At 49.1% G+C, this 23,690-nt stretch overlaps 1 protein-coding gene across 2 annotated transcripts in view; it reads right to left on the reverse strand.

Annotated features, from left to right (window-relative positions):
* The window catches only part of FHAD1 (forkhead associated phosphopeptide binding domain 1), a 144,203-nt gene that overhangs the window by 36,498 nt on the left and 84,015 nt on the right, over positions 1–23,690 (reverse strand). For both annotated transcript variants that reach the window (XM_073903320.1, XM_073903319.1), the window contains exons 13-19: positions 21,377–21,460; positions 20,519–20,671; positions 19,405–19,600; positions 8,984–9,054; positions 7,035–7,187; positions 3,663–3,770; positions 3,317–3,424 (exon numbers count right to left, since the gene is read on the reverse strand). In XM_073903320.1, coding sequence (XP_073759421.1) covers positions 3,317–3,424; positions 3,663–3,770; positions 7,035–7,187; positions 8,984–9,054; positions 19,405–19,600; positions 20,519–20,671; positions 21,377–21,460 — 873 coding nt within the window. The remainder of the gene's footprint in view (positions 1–3,316; positions 3,425–3,662; positions 3,771–7,034; positions 7,188–8,983; positions 9,055–19,404; positions 19,601–20,518; positions 20,672–21,376; positions 21,461–23,690) is intronic.

Genomic DNA, 23,690 nt, shown 5'->3' on the forward strand with positions numbered 1-23,690 from the left:
GGGGTTTTGGCTGCTATGGCCCATTTATCTCTCTGCTCCTCGTACCTCCTTCTGTTGGGTCAAGTGGTTCTACAGATCTTGAACTCTTCTCCTTTCTGTCTCTAAAGCTTCCTTTGCTTTCCTTTTCTCATGGGCCATGCTGCTCTCCAAAACCTGAAAATCAACGACCAGTCTTTTCGGTTGCCTGCGCATTCCGGGGGGGAAACTGCTCATTCTGGCCATACTACTAATAGTGGTAGCAGCTCCCACGCTGGGGGGTGGTGAGTATCCCTGACGGGGCCCACGGCCAACACATCACACACAAGTGAACCCTATCACGGTGACCCTAGCAGACGAGTTAGTGGCCCCAGTTTGTAGATGAGGAAGCCGAGGAACAGAAAGTTGTGGAAGGCCCAGGGGTCATGCAGTTTGTTGTAGGTGAGGTCAGGATTTGAGCCCTGTGCGGAGGACGACCCATGGCCTGCATCCGGAGGCCCTTGGCAGGGAGCATGTGAACAGAGGGAGCCGGGTCTGTCTTTTCTTGGAGCCCGAGCTCTTATCACTGCGCCAGGCAGTCGCTCTGATAAGGAGAAGAATCTCATTAATAATGGATATCCTATTATTAAAATAAATCTCCTAAAGAGAACCAGGTTTCAAGATGTGGACAGTATATTAAACTCATGAGCCGCAACATACCAATTTCTAGAAGGGGTGGGGGTGGACCTCACACGTGGAGCTCGGAGTGGGCGTATGGGGAAAAGTGTGGTCTGGTGCTCGTGCTCAAGGAATTTTATTTAGGAAGTAAATGCCTAACGCCAATAGCAAAGGATAGAAATTGCCCCCAAGGCCCCTGTTTCTAGTCCCTGCAAGAAAGGGCACGCGAGCTTTCAAATGGGTTGAGTTCTAAGCACCAGCTTGACAGTAAGATGTCTGGAACTTGGAACATGGTTTCCATTATAACCCGTGGTTAGGGTCCCAGATTAGCCTGCCCAGATGAGCCTGGCTGAAATACTATCTATTTTGTAGTGAAAAGTCATTAAAAAAAAAATCCCAATAGCAGCCTTAAAGAAAGCAGAAGAACAGTAGCATCATGGGAGTTGGCACACTGCTTTTGAACATTCGAGGGGGGGTCGGGGTTTCCTGTAATTTGTGGAAGAGACTCCCGAGCACTTTCCAGTGACTTAGGGTCAGCTCCGCTGCATCTGATCTCGCATCTACACTCACGACTTTGCTCTCGACAGCTCCTTTGCTGCTGAGAGGGGCACTAAGGGGAAGATTGTCCTTGCACGCCTCGACACACACGGGCCCTGGCCCCCTCCGCTGCTCTGCTCCCAAGTTCCCAGGCAGGTAATGGGAGTTCACCTCTAACGTTACCTCAAAACTCGCATTACAACCTAGCATTCTGTTGCCCTTAAAGATTCATCTGATAACGTGGTAGAAAGCCTAATAAAAAGAAAAATCAAATAACCGTTTGAGGTTGATTAAAGTCTGTGCCTGGGACTTTTTATCTCAGATTTCCCCGTCAAGAAACCACAGAGAGGTTCTGTTGGGAGAGGCTTGGGGTGACCGGGCCACAGCTCCTCCCTGCAGTAAGGCTGACCCCATCACACCTTCTTCCTTAAATCTCTCTCCCGAAGTCCCCCATGACCTCGACATCTCTAAATTCAAGGGCCTGCCCCGGGCCCTCGAGCTGAGCTGTTGACCTCTCGGTGGCATTTGGCCCCCGTGAACCCTTGGGAGACTGTTCCTTGTCAGCACCCCTGGAGAGATAACTCAGGGCCAGGCCTCAGTGACACTGTTTACCCAGGCCGCCGAGCACAGCCGTACAGGTGACCCCAGGTGACACCCAGCACATAAACATCTTCCCTCCTTGGATCAGGTGGGACCACACGGGCTCTGCCCGGCCCGCCTCCTTGTCTTTCCAGCAGCGGTGGGTGGGCGAGGACTTCCCTCTGGGCAGTGAGGATGGGGAGGGGGTCGATAGGGAGAAAAGGGCTTGTGACAATTCTAACAGCTACACTGACCGAGCAGCAATTCTGGGTCAAATGCTTCACTGCACATGACTGCTGACCCTTGCAGCCACCCCAAAAGGAGGAGGGTCCTGAGCGAGCTGCTGAGGCCTGTAGGTCGTGCAGCCAGGATTTGCACTTGCTTCTCACGTGGTTGCAAGGCCTGCACTCTTCACCCCTCTGTGCTGCCTCGGGGTGCACAGAGCTCATGAGAGCAGTATGTGAAAAAGACCCTGAGGTCCAAGGGTGACCACAAGGCAAGCTTGCGCCGACGATGTCATAGAGCGCTCCCCAAAGTTGGTTTGGGAGCGTCAGTACAAGTGCAAAATCTTCAACAGGGGAGCAGAGTCCTGCCCTGGGCCACCATGGCTGGAGAACCGGGGCCGATTCTGGCCGCCGCACTTCAGGAAGAAACAGAGCACGGGTTGCAAACTCAGATGTCAGCAGGGGCCAGACAGATGCCAGCAAGGAAGTGGGCTGCGTTGAACGCAACAGGGAATGTTGGGGACGGTGGGAAATCCCTGCTGCTTGGTTGAGCTCCCATCCACTTCTGCCAAGTGGAAATGGGGCCAGATTTTCTGACTTTTCAGGAGAGGATGGAAATCTGGATTTTTAAGTAAATGTTATGAATTCAAAATAAAATACTTGGGGGCCAAACGTAACATGTCCCCAGGCCCCTTTCAGCCAGTGAGCTGCCAGTCTGTGCCTTCTGGAGAACAGAGCAGGCCAGAGGAGGGGACCAAGGCCAGGCTCCAGGAGAAAGAAGGGCATTCGGGTCTGGGAGGAGCAGATGTCTCATTTTTAAGCCTCTAAAAGGTTATTATGTGGATGAGGAGGTGGACAGGTCTTGCAGGGGCCCAGGAGGCCGGTGGGGGATTGATGCTCTTCTGGGAGAAAGAGTTTTCTTGTGCTCAACCTAAAGGAAGAACTTTCTGCCAGGCCAAGGCATCACCACTGGGTTGGACTACCCTGGTCTGTACAAAATTCCTTGATGGTAGAGCTGAAGGCTGGGTGATTTTAGGATGTTGTTGGGAGGACTGACACAACCCTGAAGTCCCAGGACCCTGTACCTCCTCCCCGTCTGTGCTTTGGGACACAATCTCCGTGCAGAAGATGCTGTGTCACCAGCCCCAACTTGTCTCTCAAGTTCTAGCTACGTCTGCAGGTTTACACTTTTTCCCACTAGCTGTCAAAGTTACGACTCCAGGGCTCTCTCCTTGAGCCCCACTGCTTCCCAGAGTAGCCGAACCCTCCCAAGGACAGCTCACTTCCACATGGCCCGCGAGCCCGATTTGGGCTCGAGCCGACTATCTCCCCCAGCTGCATACCTCCTTCTGGTGGGTTAAGCGATTCTCCAGCTCTTGGACTCTGGTCTGTTCTTCTTCTAATGCTTCCTTCACTCTGTTTTTCTCTTGAGTAATGCTTTCCTCCCAGACCTGCAATCCAATGGCCACTGTTTAATAGACATAGTTGCCATGGCAGGAACCTGGACTCTGTGCCAGGAGCTACACTGGTAGCCCTTCGCTGCTCACCACAACCCCACGGGGGAGACTGGGCAGCCAGAAGCAAGGGATCCGGAGCGGGCAGGCTCAGTTCAGAGCCCCAGGTTGGTCCTCCCTGGGTACGTGACCTTGATTTGTGCTCAGGCTGACTCTGTCTCCCCCAGCAGCATACCTTCTTCTGGCGGGCGAAGCGATTCTCCAGCTCTTGGATTCTCTTCTGTTCTTCTTCTAATGCTTCTTTTGCTCTGTTTTTCTCTTGAGTAATGCTTTCCTCCAAAGCCTGAAAGTCAATGACTATTGTTTAATAGACAAAGTTACCATGACAGGAATCTGGACTCTGTGCCAGGCACTACACAGGCTAGCTCTTTACTCCTACAACAACCCCATGGGGGAGACTGTGGGTAGCGAGGAGCAAGGGATCCAGAGCGGGCAGGCCCAGATCAGAGCCCCAGGTTGGGCCTTTCCAGGTGCATGACCCTAGGAAGGTGAGAAGTGATAGAAGCCTCAGTCTCCCTATCTGTACAATGGGGACGAGAAAAGTGCTTCCTGCATTGGGTGAATGTGAGGGGCAGGTGAGAGGCTGAACACAGACCACTTGGCACGTGATCACCGTTCCTTAAGAAGGGTCAGTCATTTCTTCTGTGATCTCTATTTTGCAGAGGAGGAAACAGACTCAGAGGGACTAAGGAATCTGCCAAATCTGCTAGCAAATCACATGAGCAGGGATTCGAGTCCTGGTCCATTTGACTCGAGAGCCTGTTTTCTAAGCCAGAGTTTGGCTAACCATGGCCTATCAGCCAAATCTGGCCTGCTGTCTGCATTTTGTAACTCAAGTTTTATTGGAACACTTCCTTGCTCACTGTTTGTAGATTGCCTATGACTGCCTTTGCACCAAACAGCAGAGCTGAGCAGTCACGACAGAGCAGCGTGGCCCGCGAAACTGAAGATAAATACTCTCTGGCTCTTTATGGAAAAAGTTTGCTGACCCCGATCTAAACCATGAGTGTGTGCACAAGTTAAGTGCATGTTTTTAATAGTTCATAATAAAAAAGGATTAGCTTGATAAAGCAATCTAGAAATTCTTACTATTCAAACAGTCCTCAAATGAGTCAGGATTCATGAGAAGGAGTTTAATTAATGAATTTTGACACATGTATTTTTAGAAAGGGTGGGGGTGATGGTGTCTTATGGTGTAAGGAAGGTTCATTTAAAATTGGGACCCCCGCAGGGCTCCTGGGTGGCTCAGTCAGTTAAACGTCTGCCTTCGGCTCAGGTCATGAACTCAGGGTCCTGGGATCAAGCCCCGAGTCAGGCTCCATGCTCAGCGGGGAGTCTGCTTCTCTCTCTCTCTCTCTCTTTCTCTCTCTCTGTCCCTCTGCCCCTCCCCCGGTTTGTGCTCTATCTCTTTCTCAAATAAATAAATAAAATCTTTACAAAAATAAAAATAAAATTGGGACCCGTGTTGTTAAGTCTCGGACAGTACTTTCAGCTGAGTCCCTCAGGTTAAGTTGATCTACCAAGTGTCTGGGGAGTGATGACCCTCAATGGGATAATAATGACCATGGGAGCAGGGTATTGTCTGGGTGGGTACCTGATAGTGCTTTCCTCTCCTCGTGGGGTGGTGTGCACTAAGGTTCATTCTGTTTAAAGGGGAATTGCAAGGCTGGCTTCAGGATCCTGTCTGCATCAGGATCGAGGTTATAAATGGGCATCTGGGAGGTCCAGGCTGGTGCCCAAGTTGGCATTGAACACGGTGGGGCTGAAATGCTGCATACCCACAGTGGAAAAAGTCAACCCCAAATTAAAAGTAAAATAAGACATTTGGAAAGGGAGAGGGTAGTCAGGGAGGAGCAAGGAAGCAGGTGGAGAGCTTTGTGAGGACTTTGAAGATTTCCAGTTCTTTCTGGTTTTGTTTTCCTCTCTTGAATGACACTGGCTTTTTCCACGTCAAATTGACCTTCAAAATGGGCTCACCCTGATGGAAGGCTATCGTTAATACTGCCTTCAGGGGACCACATGCAATTTTTAGTGCTCCCTTTTTAGTCTTTTCCTTCATAAAAAGCAGAAAGGGGCAAACAGAAGAAGAGGTAGAAGGAGGAGAGAGATTTCTTCAGATAACTGGGCATGACTCAGGGGCTGAACGAGGCAGAGAGTTCTGCAGAGCTGGTGCGTGTGACAGGGAGGGGGGGTCCAAGCCAGAAGTTACGCAGCTGCGACTGAGGAAAGGTGGGGAGGGTGTCAGGTGCAGCCCTCCTCAGGGGAGGAGGGGGGTCCGGCAGATCTGGGGCTGTGGTCTCCAGATGGGCGGGAGCCGGGACAGCATGCCGTGGTTCTCAACCATGGCTGCATATTGGAACCAGCCAGGAGCACTTAGAGTCCCAGCCACACCCTCACTGCTATTAGAGCTGAACCTGGGGATGGGGGTGGGAGGAGAGGGGTAAGGCATTATTAGGACATTTTAATCTCCTAAGTGACAAAAGCGCAGCCTAAGTCATGAGCCACGGATCTAGGGTGGTGGCAATGAAGTAGTTAAAAATTCATGGCAGGGGGCGCCTGGGTGGCTCAGTTGGTTAAGCAACTGCCTTCGGCTCAGGGCATGATCCTGGAGTCCCGGGATCGAGTCCCACATCGGGCTCCCCGCTCAGCAGGGAGTCTGCTTCTCCCTCTGCCCCTCCCCCCTCTCATGTGCTCTCTCTCTCTCTCTCTCTCATTCTCTCTCTCAAATAAATAAATAAAATCTTTAAAAAAAAAATTCATGGCAGTCCCTGAATATCAAAAAGGGCCGACTCTTCGACAAAGATGAGAATTGGTTCATTAAATGCTGTTTCCTGGCCTTCTCCAGAGATTCTGATGTAGTGGGTCTGGGCTGGGGCCTGAGAATCTGTATTTTTAACGAGTGTCCAGGTGGTGCTTATCAGGTAACTTTGGGAAAATCTTCCTCCAAGACTTGCTGCTGAAAATGTGGTCTGCAGACCTGTGCTCTCAGCACCAGCTGGGAGCTGGTTGGAAATGCAGAATGCCAGTTTCTGCCCCAGGCCTTCCAGAGTCAGAATCTGCATTTTAACAGCCTCCCCAGGTGCTTCCTGGGCACCTCTAAGTTTGAGAGGTGCTGCTGCAAAGTATCTTGGAACTGGCTTGGTTTTTAGAAAAGCAAGTACCAATCTTGGCTATTTGTTTCCTATGATATGTATCAAGAGAGAGCAGAAGATGAAAATAATGTGAAGTTGGTCTTGCGTGCACTTAGAGACAGTCTGTCAGTTACAAACCAGGACCGGCGGCAATGACTCGAACTTGGTAAATTGACTGTGGTATCTGAGCTAATAAGGTACCATTTCTGGGAATTTCAATAAGTTTGCTGTTTCAAGTTGAGTTTTAGAATTCAAGCTTCATGTTAATTCCTCCAACATTACTCACCTATTTAATTCATTTACTTCCATAGCATAAAACAAGGAGTTGCTGAGATTTCTTCTCCCAAGTACATGCCTTCGGAAAAGGCCATTCTATCAGTTTCCAGGAGTAAAGAAAATGACAGGGACCGCCTTACCGCCTTCTCTTCCATGAGCCCCTTGATTCTGGCTTTCAGCCTCTCCTCTTGCTGCAGCCTGTCCTCATTCAGCTTCTCCTTCTCTGCCAGATGCTCCCGCAGCTTCTCTTGCATGAAAGACTGCTGAGTTTCCTGAGAACTGTGGATCTTGATCTGAAACGAGAGGAAAGGAAACTGAAGCTGATGAGGGGGAAACAGGACTAAGTAAAGGAGTCATGTCAACATTTTTCTTTTACAAGTTCTTTACCTTTGGGGGTACAAAGGTTTACACAAAACTTTCTTAAAAACACAGAAAAACTATGCTTAGCCTAGTTTCTGGTAGTGAACCAGTAGAGTACAGCAGGTAAGAACTCAGACTCTCGGTTTAGAAAGAATCTCAGCTCTACTTCTCTCTGAATGAAAATGCTTCTTCATTTAGAAAATAAGGATAATAATGGTATCTGCCTCTTAGAGTAAGGACTGAGTGAGAGCGTGATGGAAAGCTTTTAGCACAGTGCTTAGCACAGAGTAGGTGCTCAGTTAACGGCAGCTAGAATTATTAGTTATTATTTGCTGAGTGGAAGAGAAAAAGCAGTGAGCTAGGGTCAGAAGGTCTGAGCTTTTGTCTTGATTCTTCCATCAACTAGCTGTGTGCCATCGAAATAATCACCTAGCCTCTGAGGCTCGATATTCATATCCGTAAAATAAGAAGAATGGACTAGATCAGGGGTTGACAAAGTGCCGTCCACAGGCCAAATCTGGCTCACTGCCAATCTTTATAAATAAAGTTTTATTGGAACACAGCCACGCCCATCATGCTCATTTATTTGCATATTGTCCTTGGCTGCTTTTATTCTACAGCAGCAGTTGAGTAGGTGTGACAGACGCTGTATAGCCTGCGAGCCTAAAATATTGGCCATCTGGCCCTTCGCTTTAGGAAAAGTCTGTCGACCGCTGGACGAGATGGTCTGTGGGGTGGATCATGATGGTGGTCCCAATTCTTCACCCTCTCTCCACCATGTCTTTGGCCATGTACCTTGCAGGGACCACCCATATGCTGCTTTGACACTGAAACTCAGCCATGTGACGTACTTTGGCTAATGGGATGTTAACACAGCAGAGAATTGAAAAGCATTCCATGACTGGGCTGCTTTTTCTCCTGTACCTCCTCATCACCATGGGAACATGCCCAGGCTAGCCTGTTGGAGGATGAGAGACAGGTGGAGCAGAGTATAGCTCCTCCAGCTGAGGCCAGCCTAGACCAATCAAGGGCCAGCCAACAGCCAGACACTTGGGCAAGCCTGTCCAGGACTGGTGTACCCACCTAGTGGCTGACCCCAGACATGTGAGCAGTGAACAGTAATTGTGGAATGCCACTAAAGTTTTGTAGGTGTTTATTACAAAGCATTGTTATGACAATAGCTATCAATACAATCCCTAAGGGTCATTTGCCTCTAAAATGTGGACATTACGTAACTTCTGGTAATCCTGCTCCCCATATTGTGGGTAGCTGTGTATTTAACAAGCATAATTCTCAAGATCTGATGGCATTTAAGTCTTTCTGATAGTTTTTTTTAAGATTGTATTTATTTGACAGAGAGAGCACAAGCAGAGGGAGAGAGGGGGAGAAGCAGGCTCCCTGCCGCGCAAGGAGCCCAATGTGGGACTCGATCGCAGGACCCCGGGATCATGACCTGGGCCGAAGGCAGCCGCTTAACCAACTGAGCCACCCAGGCGTCCCTCTTTCTGATAATTTTGACAGAAGACAACAAGCATCCTGTCTTTGCCCTTGCCCTCCTGGGAGATCTTAGCCACCCTGTTTGAATCTTTTTGTGTCAAACGGAGATATCATGTCACATCTCGGAGAATGTGGACTGACTAATTAACAGAGAAAAAACAGGGTTAAAATGCACAGTGCTATATAAACGCCAAGGAGGAGCTGAAATGAACTTTCAAAGTTAAAATATTACCTGAAGTTCCTGGGTTTGGCTTGTAATTTTTTTATAATATACCAGAAGATATTCCAGGTACAAAGACAATCCTTGAAAAGAGAAGCAAGAAGGTAAGTATCAATCCGATTCACCTCCTTTGCTTTCCAAATAATGTGGTAACAGAGCTTGCTCGCAGGTGGATGCGGGCAACAGGCCCCCCCCCCATCAAGAAGACATGAGTTGCCATCCAATGTGTGTTTTTAAAATGGTTGGTCAGCCTTGAATGGGTCCAGTTTCTTTTTGAAGGTAGAAAATGAAACCACCAACAGAGCACCTGTTGCCTAAATGTCCCCTGTGTGCAAAGCCATGAGCTGAGTGTTGGGGGGCGGGCAGGGGATGCTATTGATGCTATGAAGCTATTTCTCAAGGTTCAGTGTGAGGCATGGGGTCTAACTGATGGGAAATAGGCAGTGGCTCCACGTAGCACGTAAGTGACTGTTGACGGAGTGCGGGAATGTGAGAGTCTCAGAGGAGGAGAGGTCATTAGCCTGGAGGGATCATAGGAGGCTACTTGGCCAAGGAGCTACTGGGCATGGGCACTGCCGGGTAGGCAGAATTCAGAGTTGGAGGGGAGGGCATTTCTGAACAGAAGACGTGCATGCCAGGCTACATGGTGGCTGCCAAAGATACCCACGTCCTAGTCTCTGGAGCCTGTGAATGTTACCTTACGAGGCAGAGGGAACTTTGCAGATGTCATCAGGTTAAGGACCTTGAGATGTGGGGGGTTAGCCTGGATTATTGGGTGGACCCAGTATCATCCCATGGAAGGACCTGACTCCAGACAGACAGAGGACAGGTGACGTGAGAGAAACAGAGCCTGGAAGATGGTGCACTGCTGGCTCTGAGGATGCAGGAAGGGGCCACAAGCCAAGGAATGTGAGGAATAAAGCTCTAGAGACTGGAAAGGCAAAGAAATGGATCCTTGCCTAGAGCCTTCAGAAGGACCCAGCCTCGCTGACACACCCTCGCTGATTTCAGGCTTTTGGCTCCCAGGACCATATGTGAATAAGACACTGCATTTGTGGTACTTGTGAGAGCAGGCACAGGAAACTAACATGGTGGTGGGGGGCAGGTGGGGAGCTGGGGAAAGGCAGCACGTATCCCGTGAGGGTGCCGCGCTTAACTGGGCCGCACGGATGGTGTGAGGCAGGGCGCGGAAGGTTGGGTCAGTTTGTGGCAGGGCTACACTACAAAGTGCAGACTTGATTTAAACATCTCTGAAGTGTGCCGAGCATGTGCTGTGTGCCCGGCTCTCTGCCAGGCGGTCAAGGCATCACCCTACTGTATCACCTAATCATGCCCCTGTGTGACAGGTGAGGCAGCTGGGCTCTGGGACCTGTGACGGCCGAGTGCCACAAGGCTGGCCAATGGCCGAACCAGGCCTTGGGCTCAAGTCAGCGTGATGCCGGCGTCTGAGTCACTGTGACTTCAGTTGCCGATGGAGCAATGAACTGCCTTGATGAAGTGTTTTGTTGTTTTGCTTTTTAAAAAAATTTTTCAGAAAAATAGCTGGGATGAATTAGAGGCGAAGGGACTAGCAGGGTATCCTAACTGAAGCTCTACTGATAGGTGGGGCTAGGCAATTCTTTGTTGGGGGGGGGGCATCCTGTACACTGTAGGATGCCAGGAGCACCTTCCACCCCAGCTGTGACAACCAAAATGTCTTCAGACATTGCTGGGTGTCTCCCAGTGGCCAGATCCCTTGCTGCAGGTTAGAGGCTGAGAGCCCACGGACGTCCAGATCTTCAGTGCTGAAGTTCTAAAATAGGGTGGGAGAAATTGGGATAAAAGGGAGAGAGAGAAAGCTCTTTCTAGGGGTTGGACGGTGGCCTCGCTGTCAGACAGAAGAGACAGGTTGGGTGGTGTGGGGCCTGGAGAGAAGGGAGGAGCCGCCAAGCTCGGTTTCAGACATGTGGAATTTGAGGTACCGAAAGGACTGTCAGGAGGGGTGGTTGGCGGAGGGCAGGAATAGCCCGGCCCACCCATGGTCTTTGTGAGATTAGGAAGGTGCAGCCTTCTTCCTGGTGGACGTGGCCCTGGCCAGGGGTCCCACCTGCTGCCTTATGTGGCACCGAATCTGCACTACCATTCCTGGCAGTGTGGATGTGGAGGTGTCCCCTTGGCCACTGCTGCCATGGGGGGGGGGGTTGTTGAAGTACCTGGATGGAGACTTTCTTCATGAGAAAGGAGACGAGAGAGGGAGGACCACCGACTGCATTGGAGAAGACACTCGGGTAGGGGCAGGAATAGGTAAAAGGGGCTGCTGAAAACAAACGGAGAAGGTCCGGAGATGGGCAGGGTACGCCAGTCCCAGGAAAGCCAAGGGGTGAGAGTGTTTCCAGGAAGAGATCCCAGAGCGTCGGGTGCGCCAGCGAGAACACAGGCTGGAGAAAGACGGCGGGCCTGTCAGTGTAGGAGGGCTCCGGGTCAGTTACACGCAGGGGCAAAGCAAGGAGGCAAAGATAGAGCAGGACACTTGCCATGAAGACAGAGGGCGTAACACACTTCCTCAAGATCATAGGTGGGACGGGAGTGTCAGTAGTAGAAAGAGAGCTAAAGATGCAGCAGGTTCCAGGGAAGGATTGCCCTCTTGAGAGGCGTGCTGGATGGCAAGAGGAGGAATAAGGGGGAGCGAAAGGCTGTAGGTGTCAGAGAAGGAAGCCATAATTCTGGACCTTGTGCACAGGCTCCCTGGGAAGGGACAGCGAAGGGGAGACACGGGGAGGGAAGGGCTGCATCTGGAGAAAGCAGTGAGAATACAGTGGGAGTTTGGAGGGAAGGGAGAAAAGATGGTCGAGAGAGAGAGAGAGAGAAAGGAAGAGAGCTGAGTATGTTCATGCCTGGAGCCTTGCTCCCTGGCCGTGCAACTTGCAGAGAATTTCCAGCATGCAAGAGTAGAGCAGTAATATAATAATAGCTATCGAGTATTAAGTACCTGCTGTGTGCCAGGCACCATGCCAGGAGTTTTACACGTGATACTTTCTCATCGTTATAAACAACCCAGCAAGGAAATGTGTTTGCATTTGTAGGTGAGGCAACAGAAACTCAGCAAGGTTGAGGTACAGAGCTGGCTAAGTGGTAGGATCAGAATCCAGACCTCAGTCTATCATTCTCTTTCAAGTGACTGGAGGCTTGTGAATAAGGGTTGGGGTGGCAAATATGAAGGGTTTATCAGGAGAGGTGCTCTGCGAGGGTATCAAGGTGGCAGGCGTTGGGGGAGGTGGCCTGGGTGATGTTGGCATGAACTTTAGGAGCACATGGATTTGGGGGGGCTAACTTGGGATTCAGTCTGTGACCCAGGAACCCAAGGGGAACGAGCAAAGCATGAGTAGGATTCGGAGAGGATTAGAGAGAGGAAGGACTCAGGAATGTTGAAGGGTGAGAGGGAGAGTATGACCACGTGTCTGGGTTCGATGATGAGCTGTAATCATAATGGGATTTCTCTCTTCTCGAGAAGCAATTCTTCATTATATTTCTGGTTACAAAAGTTATGTGTCTATTATACAAATCCAAACATTATAGACATCCACGACGTGGAAAGTGTTCACTGCTCTAGCTTCCCAGGCCGGCACACAGTAGGCCTGCAACAAATAGTTGATGAACGACCAAATGAAAGCAAAGGTCCTATGTAATCCCACCATGCTGGATAATGCTCCCGACACTTGCATGTCTTTTTCTTCAGATTTTTCTTTTGGTTGGATACTGATACTTAGAAACGGGAGCACACTGGGGCGCCTGGGTGGCTCCGTTGGTTAAGCGACTGCATTCGGCTCAGGTCATGGTCCCAGGGTCCTGGGATCGAGCCCCGCATCGGGCTCCCTGCTCGGCGGGAAGCCTGCTTCTCCCTCTCCCACTCCCCCTGCTTGTGTTTCTCTCTCTCTCTCTCTCTCTGTCAATTAAATAAATAAAATCTTAAAAAAAAAAAGAAATGGGAGCACACTATGCATATTGTATTATAATCTCCTTTTTTCGTTTAAAAATGCTGTGTATTTTGGACGTCTGAGAAAGAGTGATTTTTCTGTGCATGCTGGGAAGCCTTTTATTTGTAACAAAGTCTTGCAGAAATAGACACAAACAACGACCTTGCAAGAAAAAATGCAGTCCTTTCTTTCCTTTATCAAAACAAGCCGAGAAACCGGGCAGGAGGAGTGGGGACTAACTTTCAAGGTCCCTCTTTAGACATTTCACATCTTCCCAGCTGGACCACACAGCAAATCCTTCACCAGTCAGGTCTTTAGTGGCAACACGAACCTTCTGGGTCCCTTAGGATGCTAGCCAACAATACTTCAAATAGTTCCCCTTTACATTACTCGACCTGCATTCCCTGGGGGATTTATTTCAGGATTTACAAACCTAGCTGTTAGGTGTGCTTTACCTCTTAGGACAGTATTGGAAAAGGCAGGTGGTATGGTAGTTAAGAGTAGGGGCTTGGAGATCAGAGGGATCTGAACTGAATCCCAGATCTACCACTTGGCTGTTGGGACACTCGGCCCATTGTCATGACTCTAGGAAGGAGACCTGGGAAGGGCTCTTTTGGGTGCAACCCAACTGAGTGCTCATGGCTAAGAAAATCTCATTTGCTGCCAAATGGAGATGGGAGGTTGCAGGTCAAGTTACCTCAGTGTGAATAAATCAAGCTATACTGCCTACACGTATACCTATCTGACCCATGTTTGGGTCAAATTAGGTCAACAAATATTTCAGGTTGGCGATCATGGCAGCTTCTGTTTATTAAGACTACTGTGGCCCAGGCTCCATGATTGGTGCATGCATCTCAGTGTTTAATCCTTACAACATCCTGATGGGATCTTAGCCCCATTTTATGAACAGGAAAACAGGGGCGCACAGAAGTCAAGCAACCTGCTCACACAACTAATAAGTGCACGGTTGAGATTCAAACTTTGGCAGCTGGTCTCCAAAGCCCATGCTCAGAACGATTTTGTTGGGGAATGCAAATGAGCCTTCAGAGAGGCTCATCAGAGAGGCAGCTCGCCTTGGGGAGTGAGCACTCTTAGCTCTTTCTCTGCCCAAGTTGATGACAGAATCTGTCCTCTAGGAATTGGGCATGTACCTGGTACCTCTCTGGATCTTCAGAGAGAGAGTGTGGGGTCACAGGAAAAAAAAACACTGGTATTAGGATCACAATGACTTGTTTGACTCCTGACCTTACCAGGTACCAGCTGTGTGACCTTGAGCAAGTTTCTTAATGCATTGAGACTCATTTTCCTTACCTGAAAAATAAAGACAATAATACTACCTTGCTTATTGGGATATGGGAGGATAAAAATATACAACGCCTATAAAACGTCTAACACAGTGATAAGCTCCCAGGAGGAGCTTAAACAAACCAGAGTTCCAGCCCTTCTCTTGGGAACTGGGGACACAGAAGGCCTTTAGGAGTGTTTGTGGATGGTGGTGAATGACTGGGGACCCCCTGCTGGCCTCAGTTATGTGAAGTACCTTGAATCTCCTTATCATGCTGGAATACTCACAAAAGTGTTTTTTGAGACATTTTCTTCATTTCTAAAATGAGGATAACAGCACCTGCCTCACAGAGTTGTTGTGAGGATGAACTGAGATGATGTATGGAAATGCTTGGAATAGCATCTAGAATAGAAGCGCTCAGTAGTGAATGATGACCACCACCATCCTCCTCCTCCTCACCATTACCACCGTCACCATTTGGTCACGACCATGATTGTCATACTTATCACCATTATCCTCTACTACCACCATCATCATCCTCATCACCACCGTCCTCCCCACCCTCATTGTCACCATCACCATCACCATCCTCCCACCAACATCATCCTTCCAACCATCATCGTCATTCTCCCCACCATCATCATCATCCTCACCATCATCATCATCATCCTCACCATCATCAGCAGCAGCATCACGACCATCACCGTCTTCATCACCACCATCCTCACCATCATCATCATCATCGTCCTCACCATCATCATCATCATCATCACCATTATCATCACCACCATCCTCACCATCATCATCATCATCGTCCTCACCACTGTCACCATCCTCACTATCACTACCATGGCGGCTGCCATCTGTGTGTAGATGGTTCTGTGTTAGGAATGAGGTATACAGTAGTGCCTACCACAGAGAATACAGGGAATTCTCTAGCTCACTCCTTTCTTTTAGTCTTTTGGGACCTTGCCATACTACTGCTTTTACTGGAAGAGAAAAATACCTTTACCATCAACTTCTCCTGCCGAATGAATGAAGGATGGGCCCTACTCACTGACCTTCCTGTTATTACCCTCCATGCTTCCTCTTTGACTTCTCTGAACCAAGTAGTTGTGATTACAGAATATGGTCTGTGTTTTCCTCACAGGTGTCCCACAGAGCATTATTCCAAAAGATATTAGATGCAGGTGAGGACAGCAAAAAAGGAGAAACGTGTTTTGGGAACACGGCATTCTTTATTCCATTTTTCTAGATTCATAGCGCATATTAGTGTAGGAGGGACTCTGTGCCTGAGAGGGCAGGTCTGAGAAATGTTGCCTGAAATGACTCTTTGTCAGTCTTCCTGGAATCGCTGGCCTGAAACTTAACTCTATAATCCACATTTCTTTATGAAAACATGTATGACTAGATTTATGGACATAAGCTACAATGACTAAAATGGTCTTGGACATGGGGAGGGGATGGTGCACACATAACTTGGTCCCACTATGACTAGGTCTTTGTTTTAGTTCTAATCTTGAAGAACAACAAGCACCGTGATCCATGTGTTACCTGATTTCACGTTTGCTCAAGACTGCCAAGATTACAACGGTAACACTGGGACTGGGGAGCCACTGTGTGGTCTGGAGAGGGGCAGGCAGTTATAGAAGTTAAACTTGCTTTTGTTTTTGCTTTTGCCTTCTTTTTAAAAGAACTTTACACCACCTTCAGGACTACTTTGGAGAAATCATGGCTAGGGATGTTGAATAATCAGAGTTGAAAATCACTCCTCTATTCTCATTTATTGCTATAAGAATGTCAAAGTCACTCTATGAAGGGTGACTTGGCGAGGTGTAGCAACAATCTTCAAAATGTCAGAGTTCCTCAAGGTGTAGCCCTGGGCTCTCTCCCTCATATACTTTCTTCCTAAGTGAGAGCATTCACACCTATGGCTTTATTTTTTTAATTTTTTTTTAAAGATTTTATTTATTTATTTGACAGAGAGAGACACAGCGAGAGAGGGAACACAAGCAGGGGGAGTGGGAGAGGGAGAAGCAGGCTTCCCGCTGAGCAGGGTGCCCGATGCGGGGCTCGATCCCAGGACCCTGGGATCATGACCTGAGCCGAAGACAGACGCTTAACGACTGAGCCACCCAGGCGCCCCTCACACCTATGGCTTTAATCATCATCCACCCACCATCTACCCACCCATCCCCCCATCCATCCATCCCCCCATCCACCCACCATCCACCCATCCATTCATCCGTCCATCCATCCATCCACCCACCACCCATCCACCCATCCATTCAACCGTCCATCCATCCATCCACCCACCACCCATCCACCCATCCTTCCTTTCCTCCACCCACCATCTACCCACCCATCCCTCCATCCCCCCATCCATCCCTCCCATAGTTATTTATTAAGCACCCACTATGTGGCACACGCTTTTCCGGGTTCTGGAGATACAACACACTAATGTCTATTTCCAGACTAGACATACAGGGTGACAGCTGCATCCTTGGCACCTCATCTTGAATATCTCACGGGCACGTCCTTCAAACCTGGTCTTCATGCAGTGTTCCTTATTCTGGATTTTAGTGAAGGAAGCACTGTCTGTCCTTTTACACAAGCCAGAAACCCGGAGGTCTGTAGACCCCTTTCTCTCTGTCACTTCCCCTCTAACTACATCCAATTCCACTACCGAAGCCTGTCGATTTACCTCTTAAATGCCTGAGAAACTTCTCTCTTTCTCTGTCCCACTCCTGCCCTGGAGCTACCATCCATCTCTTGTGACAGCCTCCTAACTGGTTCTCTGGCGCTCTGTGATGGGCATTTTCCACTCACAGCCAAGAGGATTATCTCCAAAAGCAAACCTGTCCCACCGGTTCCCTTCTTAAAGTCTTTCATTGGCTTCTCACTGCTCTTAGGTTAAAGCAGAGTTTCTTAGGAGGGCCCTGCAAGCCCACACGGCACAGCCCCTGCTGACCTTCCCTGCCAGCCCTGTCCCACCTCTGATCCCCATTTCTTTCAGTCCCTTGTGTTCTTCATGCTCCCCTCCCACTGCCATGCAACTCTTTTTGCCCAGAATTCTCTCCCCTCCCTTCTTCTCCCCTCCCCTCTTTGGCAAATAACTCCTATGCATCATAACTCCTGTGCATCCTGCAGATGCCCTGCCCTCCCTGACCAGGTCAGAGTTCTGCATGTCTTCTTTGTAGCACTTGTCACCTTTAAAGTTTTATGTGTGAGTGATTTTTCAATTTGTTCCCACCCTCCCCGCCCCAGACCACAAGGTCTTTGAGGACAGGAATAGTGCCTGTTTTCCCCTCAATATTTTAGTATGGCAAATTTCAAATGTACATAAAGCTAGAGGAATTTTCCAGCTAACACCCATACACTCTCGACCAGGATTCCACCTGTTTCTGGCCCCACTACATCTCTGCCCCACACAGCGCTGATGACTATTTTTTTAATTTTTTATTTTTCGACAGACAGAGAGAGAGAGAGAGAGAGAGAGAGAGAGAGAATGCAAGCAGGGGGAGTGGGAGATGCAGGCTTCCCGCCGAGCTGGGAGCCCGATGTGGGACTCGATCCCAGGACCCTGGGATCACGACCTGAGCTGAAGGCAGATGCTTAACGACTGAGCCACCCAGGCGCCCAGTGTGCTGATGTCTAGTAGGCATGCAATAAGTCTTTGTTGAATGGAAGTGGTTCAATGTCCTTCCACCTCTAAGATGACAAATGTAAGGTGAGTAGGTATATGTTCGATAGCGTTCACTTCAGCATTATCTGTAAGTATGGAAAACTGGAAACAACTTAAATGTCCATGATAAAAAATTTTTTTAAAAAATGTATAGGTAGTGCCTACTCTGTACCAGATACAACTCTAAGTACTTTACATATACCAATACATTTTAATCCTCACAACAACCTCAAGGGGTATGTACTCCTTATTATCCTCATTTTACACATAAGGAAACTGAGGCAAGAGAGAGTAAGAATCATAGAGCTATTTCCATGGGAAAATGCTGTGGGAGTTACACCTGAACTATAACAGGAGTGACAACATCAAATGCTGACAAAGGATGTGGAGCAACAGGAACTCCCGTGCATTGCCAGTGGGAATGCAAAATGGTGCAGGCCCTTTGGAAGATAGTTTGGCGATTTCTTTAGAAACTAAGCCTACTCTTACTACATGCTCTAGCAACCATACCCCCTGGTATTTATCCAAAGGAGTTGAAAACCTTTACCCACACAAAAACCTGCATGCGGGTGATGACAGTAGCTTTACTCCTAATTGCCCAAACCTGGAAGCAACAAGAATGTCCTTCACTAGGTGGATGGATAAATAAACCATCCAGACAATTATTCAGTGATCTGTCCAGACAATTATTCAGTGCTAAAAAGAACTGAGCTATCAAGTCATGAAAAGACATGGAGGGAACATAAGTGCGTATTACAAAGTGAGAGCAGCCAATCTGAAAGGTTGTATGATTCCAACAGCATAACATTCGGGAAAAGGCAGAACCATGGAGGCAGTAAAAAGATCAGTAGTTGCCAGGAGCTGGAGGTTGGGGGAGGGATGAGTAGATAGAGAGCGGAGGATTTTTAGGGCAATGAGACTCTCCTGTGTGATATGATAGTGGTAGATACGTGCCATGATACCTTTGTTCAAACCCACAGAATGTGCAATGCTGAGAGTGAGCCCAATTGTGAAGCATGGTCTCTGGGTGTAATGATGTGTCAGTGTAGGTTCACCAACTGTAACAAATGTACCACTGCGGTGGGGGATGCTGATAACCGGGGGGGGGGGGACGGGGCACGGGGGAGGGGCAGGGGGTACATGGGAAGTCCCTGTACTTTCCTCTCCGTTTTGCTGTGAACTTAAAACGGCTCTAAAAAAAGTCTATTAAAAATTATATATGTATATATATATATTGGTAGTTGCTTCTGAGCAACTACTTAGCATAATTTTGATTTAATCTTCCTTTTGCTTGTGTTACGTCTCATTTTTCTTCAGTGATCATGTCTCACTTTTTTTTTTTTTTTTACCCCCAAGGAAAAAATCACTTCTCAAAGAAAGTCTGCAGAAGGGAATACTTGGCCACATACCTAAGAAGCCTTCCTCAACAGATGTCCCACCATGATAAGATTCAACGCGACATTTTAGAGTCATGGGACTATGTGAGAGGAAAAAGAAAAGTGCCATTAACCTGTGTCCGAGCTGGATAACTGGATCCCGACTTCCTGGAGGAGATGCTCTGTTTCCTCCAGCCAGGACAGCGACAGGCGCAGGATGTCCAGCACCACCTTCTGGAGCCCTGAAACAGGTGGGCTCACCTGAAGGGTCTGAAGCATGTCCACCTCCTTCTTCAGGTCCTTGCTACAGCAGGACATTTTCATGCAAGCCTGGAAAGACACGAGGTCATGAGGTGCCCAGACCCTGTGACCAGAGATGGCACCTAAGAGCAGCACCCTCGCCTTTGCTCTGAGGCAGATGATGCCCACATGCCGGACGCACTGGGATGGCTCCGTTGTATTTACCTTCCTTTGGGGGCAGCTTTGTTTTTTTGTTTGTTTGTTTTTTGTTTTTTTGCACTCTAATTTGGACTTTGGATGGTCAAAGAGACCCCACTTTTAGGTATCTGCAGTTCCAAAGCCAAATTGCCAAGGATACCTGGCGGCAATGGGAACCAAGTTTGGCGACTCCTGTTCATCAAAATTCCTGTTGAGATCAACGCATCAGATGGTCAGCAAGTGGGGTTTCCTGATTTCAAAGAGTGCTGACAAGCCAGCATTTGCATGGGCTCCCCGAATAGTTGCTGCTTATTTCCAGAGAAAGCAGAAGCAGCTGTCTGCTCTGGAAGGCTCCATTTCAGTGTGGGAGCCGCGGGGGCTCAGGCAGACTTCTGGGCCTGTCTCCTCCAGAGTCAAAAGCAAAAGAGGCACAAAGAAAAAGACCCCAAAACAATAGCCTTTCCACTGCTGGCCCAAGAAAAAAAAAAATGCAAATAAAGAGCCTGGATATTTCTTTGGTTTCTCTGGAAGTAACAGGGGACTTATTTTTTGCTGGGGTCTGGGGTCTCCCCAAATCAATACCAGGAGTGTGTCAGGCCTCTTTTCCTTGGCCACACCAAATTCACCTGGAGGCATTTTTTTGAGGCTCTTTGTTTTCTGCTCCCAAACAGATTTCTCCGACAAGAGAAAAGGACAAAAGAGAGCAGAGCATTTCTGCCTGACCTGCTCCACGAACGCTGGGCAATTTCCCAAACCAGCAGCACAAGAAAGAGACGTAGGGGGCATTTGTAAAAAGCCGAGAGAGGCCACCTGGCAGCTGTCTAAAGATGCCTTCAGCTTCTCGACGTTCTCTGTGATTGCCTCCTGTTTGGAATTGCTGAGCTGAGTCTCCTTCTGCAGCGTCCATTTTTTCTGCTGAAAGTTGATGTTGTCCTCAGTGACCTGGGTAATCTTCTCTATTAGCTGGTGAGAAAAAGGAAAGAGAGATTTACAGGACAGCGTGGCTCTGGGAGGGGAGTGGGGAGCATAATTCAAACTCCTGGGTCCGCAGCTGAGCAGGGAGGCCCTGATGTGTCTTGGTGATGGCTCTGGAGGAGGACATCGGCTCTTGTCCCCAGGACATGTCTCCCAGGATCTGAGATGGCTAAGAGCCAAAGGTCTGTAATGTTGTCATGAGTTTGTTCTAGATTCTTCTGCATAGTAGCAGTGATTTGTAACACGGAGCCTGATGCTGTGGGCTCATGAAGAGCAGATCAGTGCATGGATGCAGAGGTTTGGAAAGAAAATCGGAAGAATGACCAGGCAATCGTTATGGCCAGAGGTCCACCCCCATTACCATCTCTTCCCTTCGGAAGGAAGAAGTGAGAATGCATCGTCTACAGAGAGGCAGTCCCCCCCCCTTTTTTAAGGTGCTAACGAAGGGTAAATGTGTGTGTCTGGAGACCAGAAATAGGCCTGAGTGGTTTAATTTGATTTTCACAGAAACATTTCAAGGGAGCTTAACTGGCTTTTACTTTAAAAGCCAGGAAATCCCATAAAATCAAAACAAATCTTTATGGTGTAGCAACAGTGTGAAAAATATGTACCACCAACAAAACACAGAAGCATATGCTCCCAGTGTCTGGAGTCCCAGGTCTCTGGAGGAGGAAGTGACAACGTGAGACAAACCTGTTGATCGGTGATGGGCTTGTCCAGGAACGGCTTCACCCGTCCGTAGGTGGCCTTGATGACTTGACTTCTGAAATGCTCCAGCTACAGCACAAAGGGAAGGCGACAGAGTCAGCAGGGCCGGCAGGGGGCCCCCCCGCAAGCCTGGGTGTGGCAGTTGCGGCGCGGGGGGGGGGGGGCCCAGGAGTGAGGAGGGTCCGCGCACTGCTAATGGTCATCGTGGGTCATGAAAATCTTCACCTCTCACTGGAAGGGGCAGTGCTGACAGAAGAGAACAGAACAGCGGGTTTTAATTACTTTTTAGGTCTGCCTGCCCAACCCAACCGACCCACGTGGTCAGGGCACACACGTCTGGTGACCTCGGAAGAGCCACTTGCTGCCAATTATCCAGTGGGATGTCTGGGGCCGGGAGCGCTCTGAGATAATTGTTAAGTTGGCACCAGACTGTGAAATAAATATTGAGGCTGTCAGCCGAAGTAAATGGTGTCATCAGCCCGGATGCCCGGCGAGAAGGACAACGTGCTCCCTTCTGCCATCCTGGGCCTCCAACCATACGTGTCCTGAACACGGTGTCTATTGTCTTTGTCTCTCCAGAGCCTGGTACGATGCCCGGCAGAGTGGGCGCTCAATACATATTCATCGGATGCTTGTATGCAGAGACATCTGTCACAAACCCGGGTCCTCTACTCCGGTTCAACCGGCTTTTATTGAGTGCCGCCTGGGCGCTGGTGTTTTCAGATTACGGCTGATGAAACAGCACAGTTAAATTAAATCAGGGCACGCAGGAAGTTCAAGTTTAAGGTGTCCAGTTCCAGGAGAAGTGAGAGGCAAAGAAGCCCCACTTTCTCTGAGAATTTACCAACACGGCCTGGGTTTTTGGTTCACTGGCAAAATGTGGTCATCGACTCTAAAACAGAGCCCTGAAAATTAAAAAAATAAACAAAAGAAAAAAGAAAACAAACACACACAGAAAACAAAAATAATAAATAAATAAATAAATACATACATACATACAACAGAGCCCTGAAGGGACCATAAATGCCACTGAATCAACTTAAAAATCAAAAGGTCCTAATATGCAGGGTTTATTATATACTGTGGCGTTCTGGGAACCCAACAGTGGAATAATGAATCTCCCAAGGATGCCCCTGCAATCAGGCAGCCCCAAGCTGACTGGGGGGTGCCTCGAGGCATTCCAGGCCGTCCTCTAGACCCACGGCCAAGGGGAGGGTCCTAACTAGCCCAGGAAGAGGAAGAGGTTATGTAGAGAGGCCCCAGTGAATGACGGCTCTCCATGACCACCAGAGGCACCCTACAGCACTGCTCGGGGACAGGTCCTCCTCATTCTAGGGCTCAGTCCTGGAGCCACTTGCCTGGGGAGGTGCAGAATCTCAGATGGGGAGCAGGGCCATGGAAATACGGGGGGTGGGATGGGAAGGTGGCAGAGACAGGGCTCATCCTCTGTCTCTTGGGTCTAGACCTGGAGGAATCTCTGTCTCTGAGGGTCCTCCCAAAGACTTCTCCCCAGAGCCATGGTACTTGGGCAAGTGACACAGATCGTGCCTTCAAATCAGGTGTGTGTTGGGGGCTGCAGAGCACAGGAAGGGTGAGGGGCTACTCCAGATGCACAAAGGGAGGCCCAGATTGGCAGGCTTTCTGCCCTTGCTCTGTGCTGGCCCCCTGCAGAGATGACACTGGGGGGTGACATTTGTTGAAGGGGCTTTAAGATCTGCCCAGTGGTCAGCACTGTTATTTAACTTGTGTGTGCCTCTCACAAAGCCCAGGTCACGCGGCCCCGGGAAGGCTCAGAAGGGCTTTGGGAGCTGGGCCTCGTGGGATAGAGGGCTCCTTTAAGGCTTGTGGTTCTTAACTTTTCTTGGTGGCTCACAGACCCTTCTGAGAATCCAGTGGGTGACATGGTGGACCCTCCTTCCCAGAAAAACAAAAGCACAAACACATATATACACATAAAACGTTCTTGGGTCCCCTGGAGCTGTCTGTGGTTGCCAGGAGAGAGCCCCTTGGGGAGAAGTCCAAGGTGGGCTGCCCTTGGAGCGCCATATTCTGGAGGGTCAGTGCCTCCATTCTGGCTTCCCGTTTGCTCTCCTTTAGCCTTTGGGGAAGTCTTGTTTGCATGTTCTGGCCCTCACATCTGTACCACACATAAGCGGAAGGGTCACTGGGCCACCTGGAGCCAGAGTATTAGAGGAATGGTAACCCCTAGACGAGCCTCTCAGAGCCTGCTCACCACCCTGCCTAGGGACTTCCCCATCAAGCGAATGCTCTGACATTCTGGGGTCTTACTTTGTTTCCT

Source organism: Callorhinus ursinus, unplaced genomic scaffold (genome assembly GCF_003265705.2).
Source record: "Callorhinus ursinus isolate GAN/ISIS: 27379988/994484 unplaced genomic scaffold, GSC_fseal_2.0 scaffold18, whole genome shotgun sequence".
NCBI lineage: Eukaryota > Metazoa > Chordata > Mammalia > Carnivora > Otariidae > Callorhinus > Callorhinus ursinus.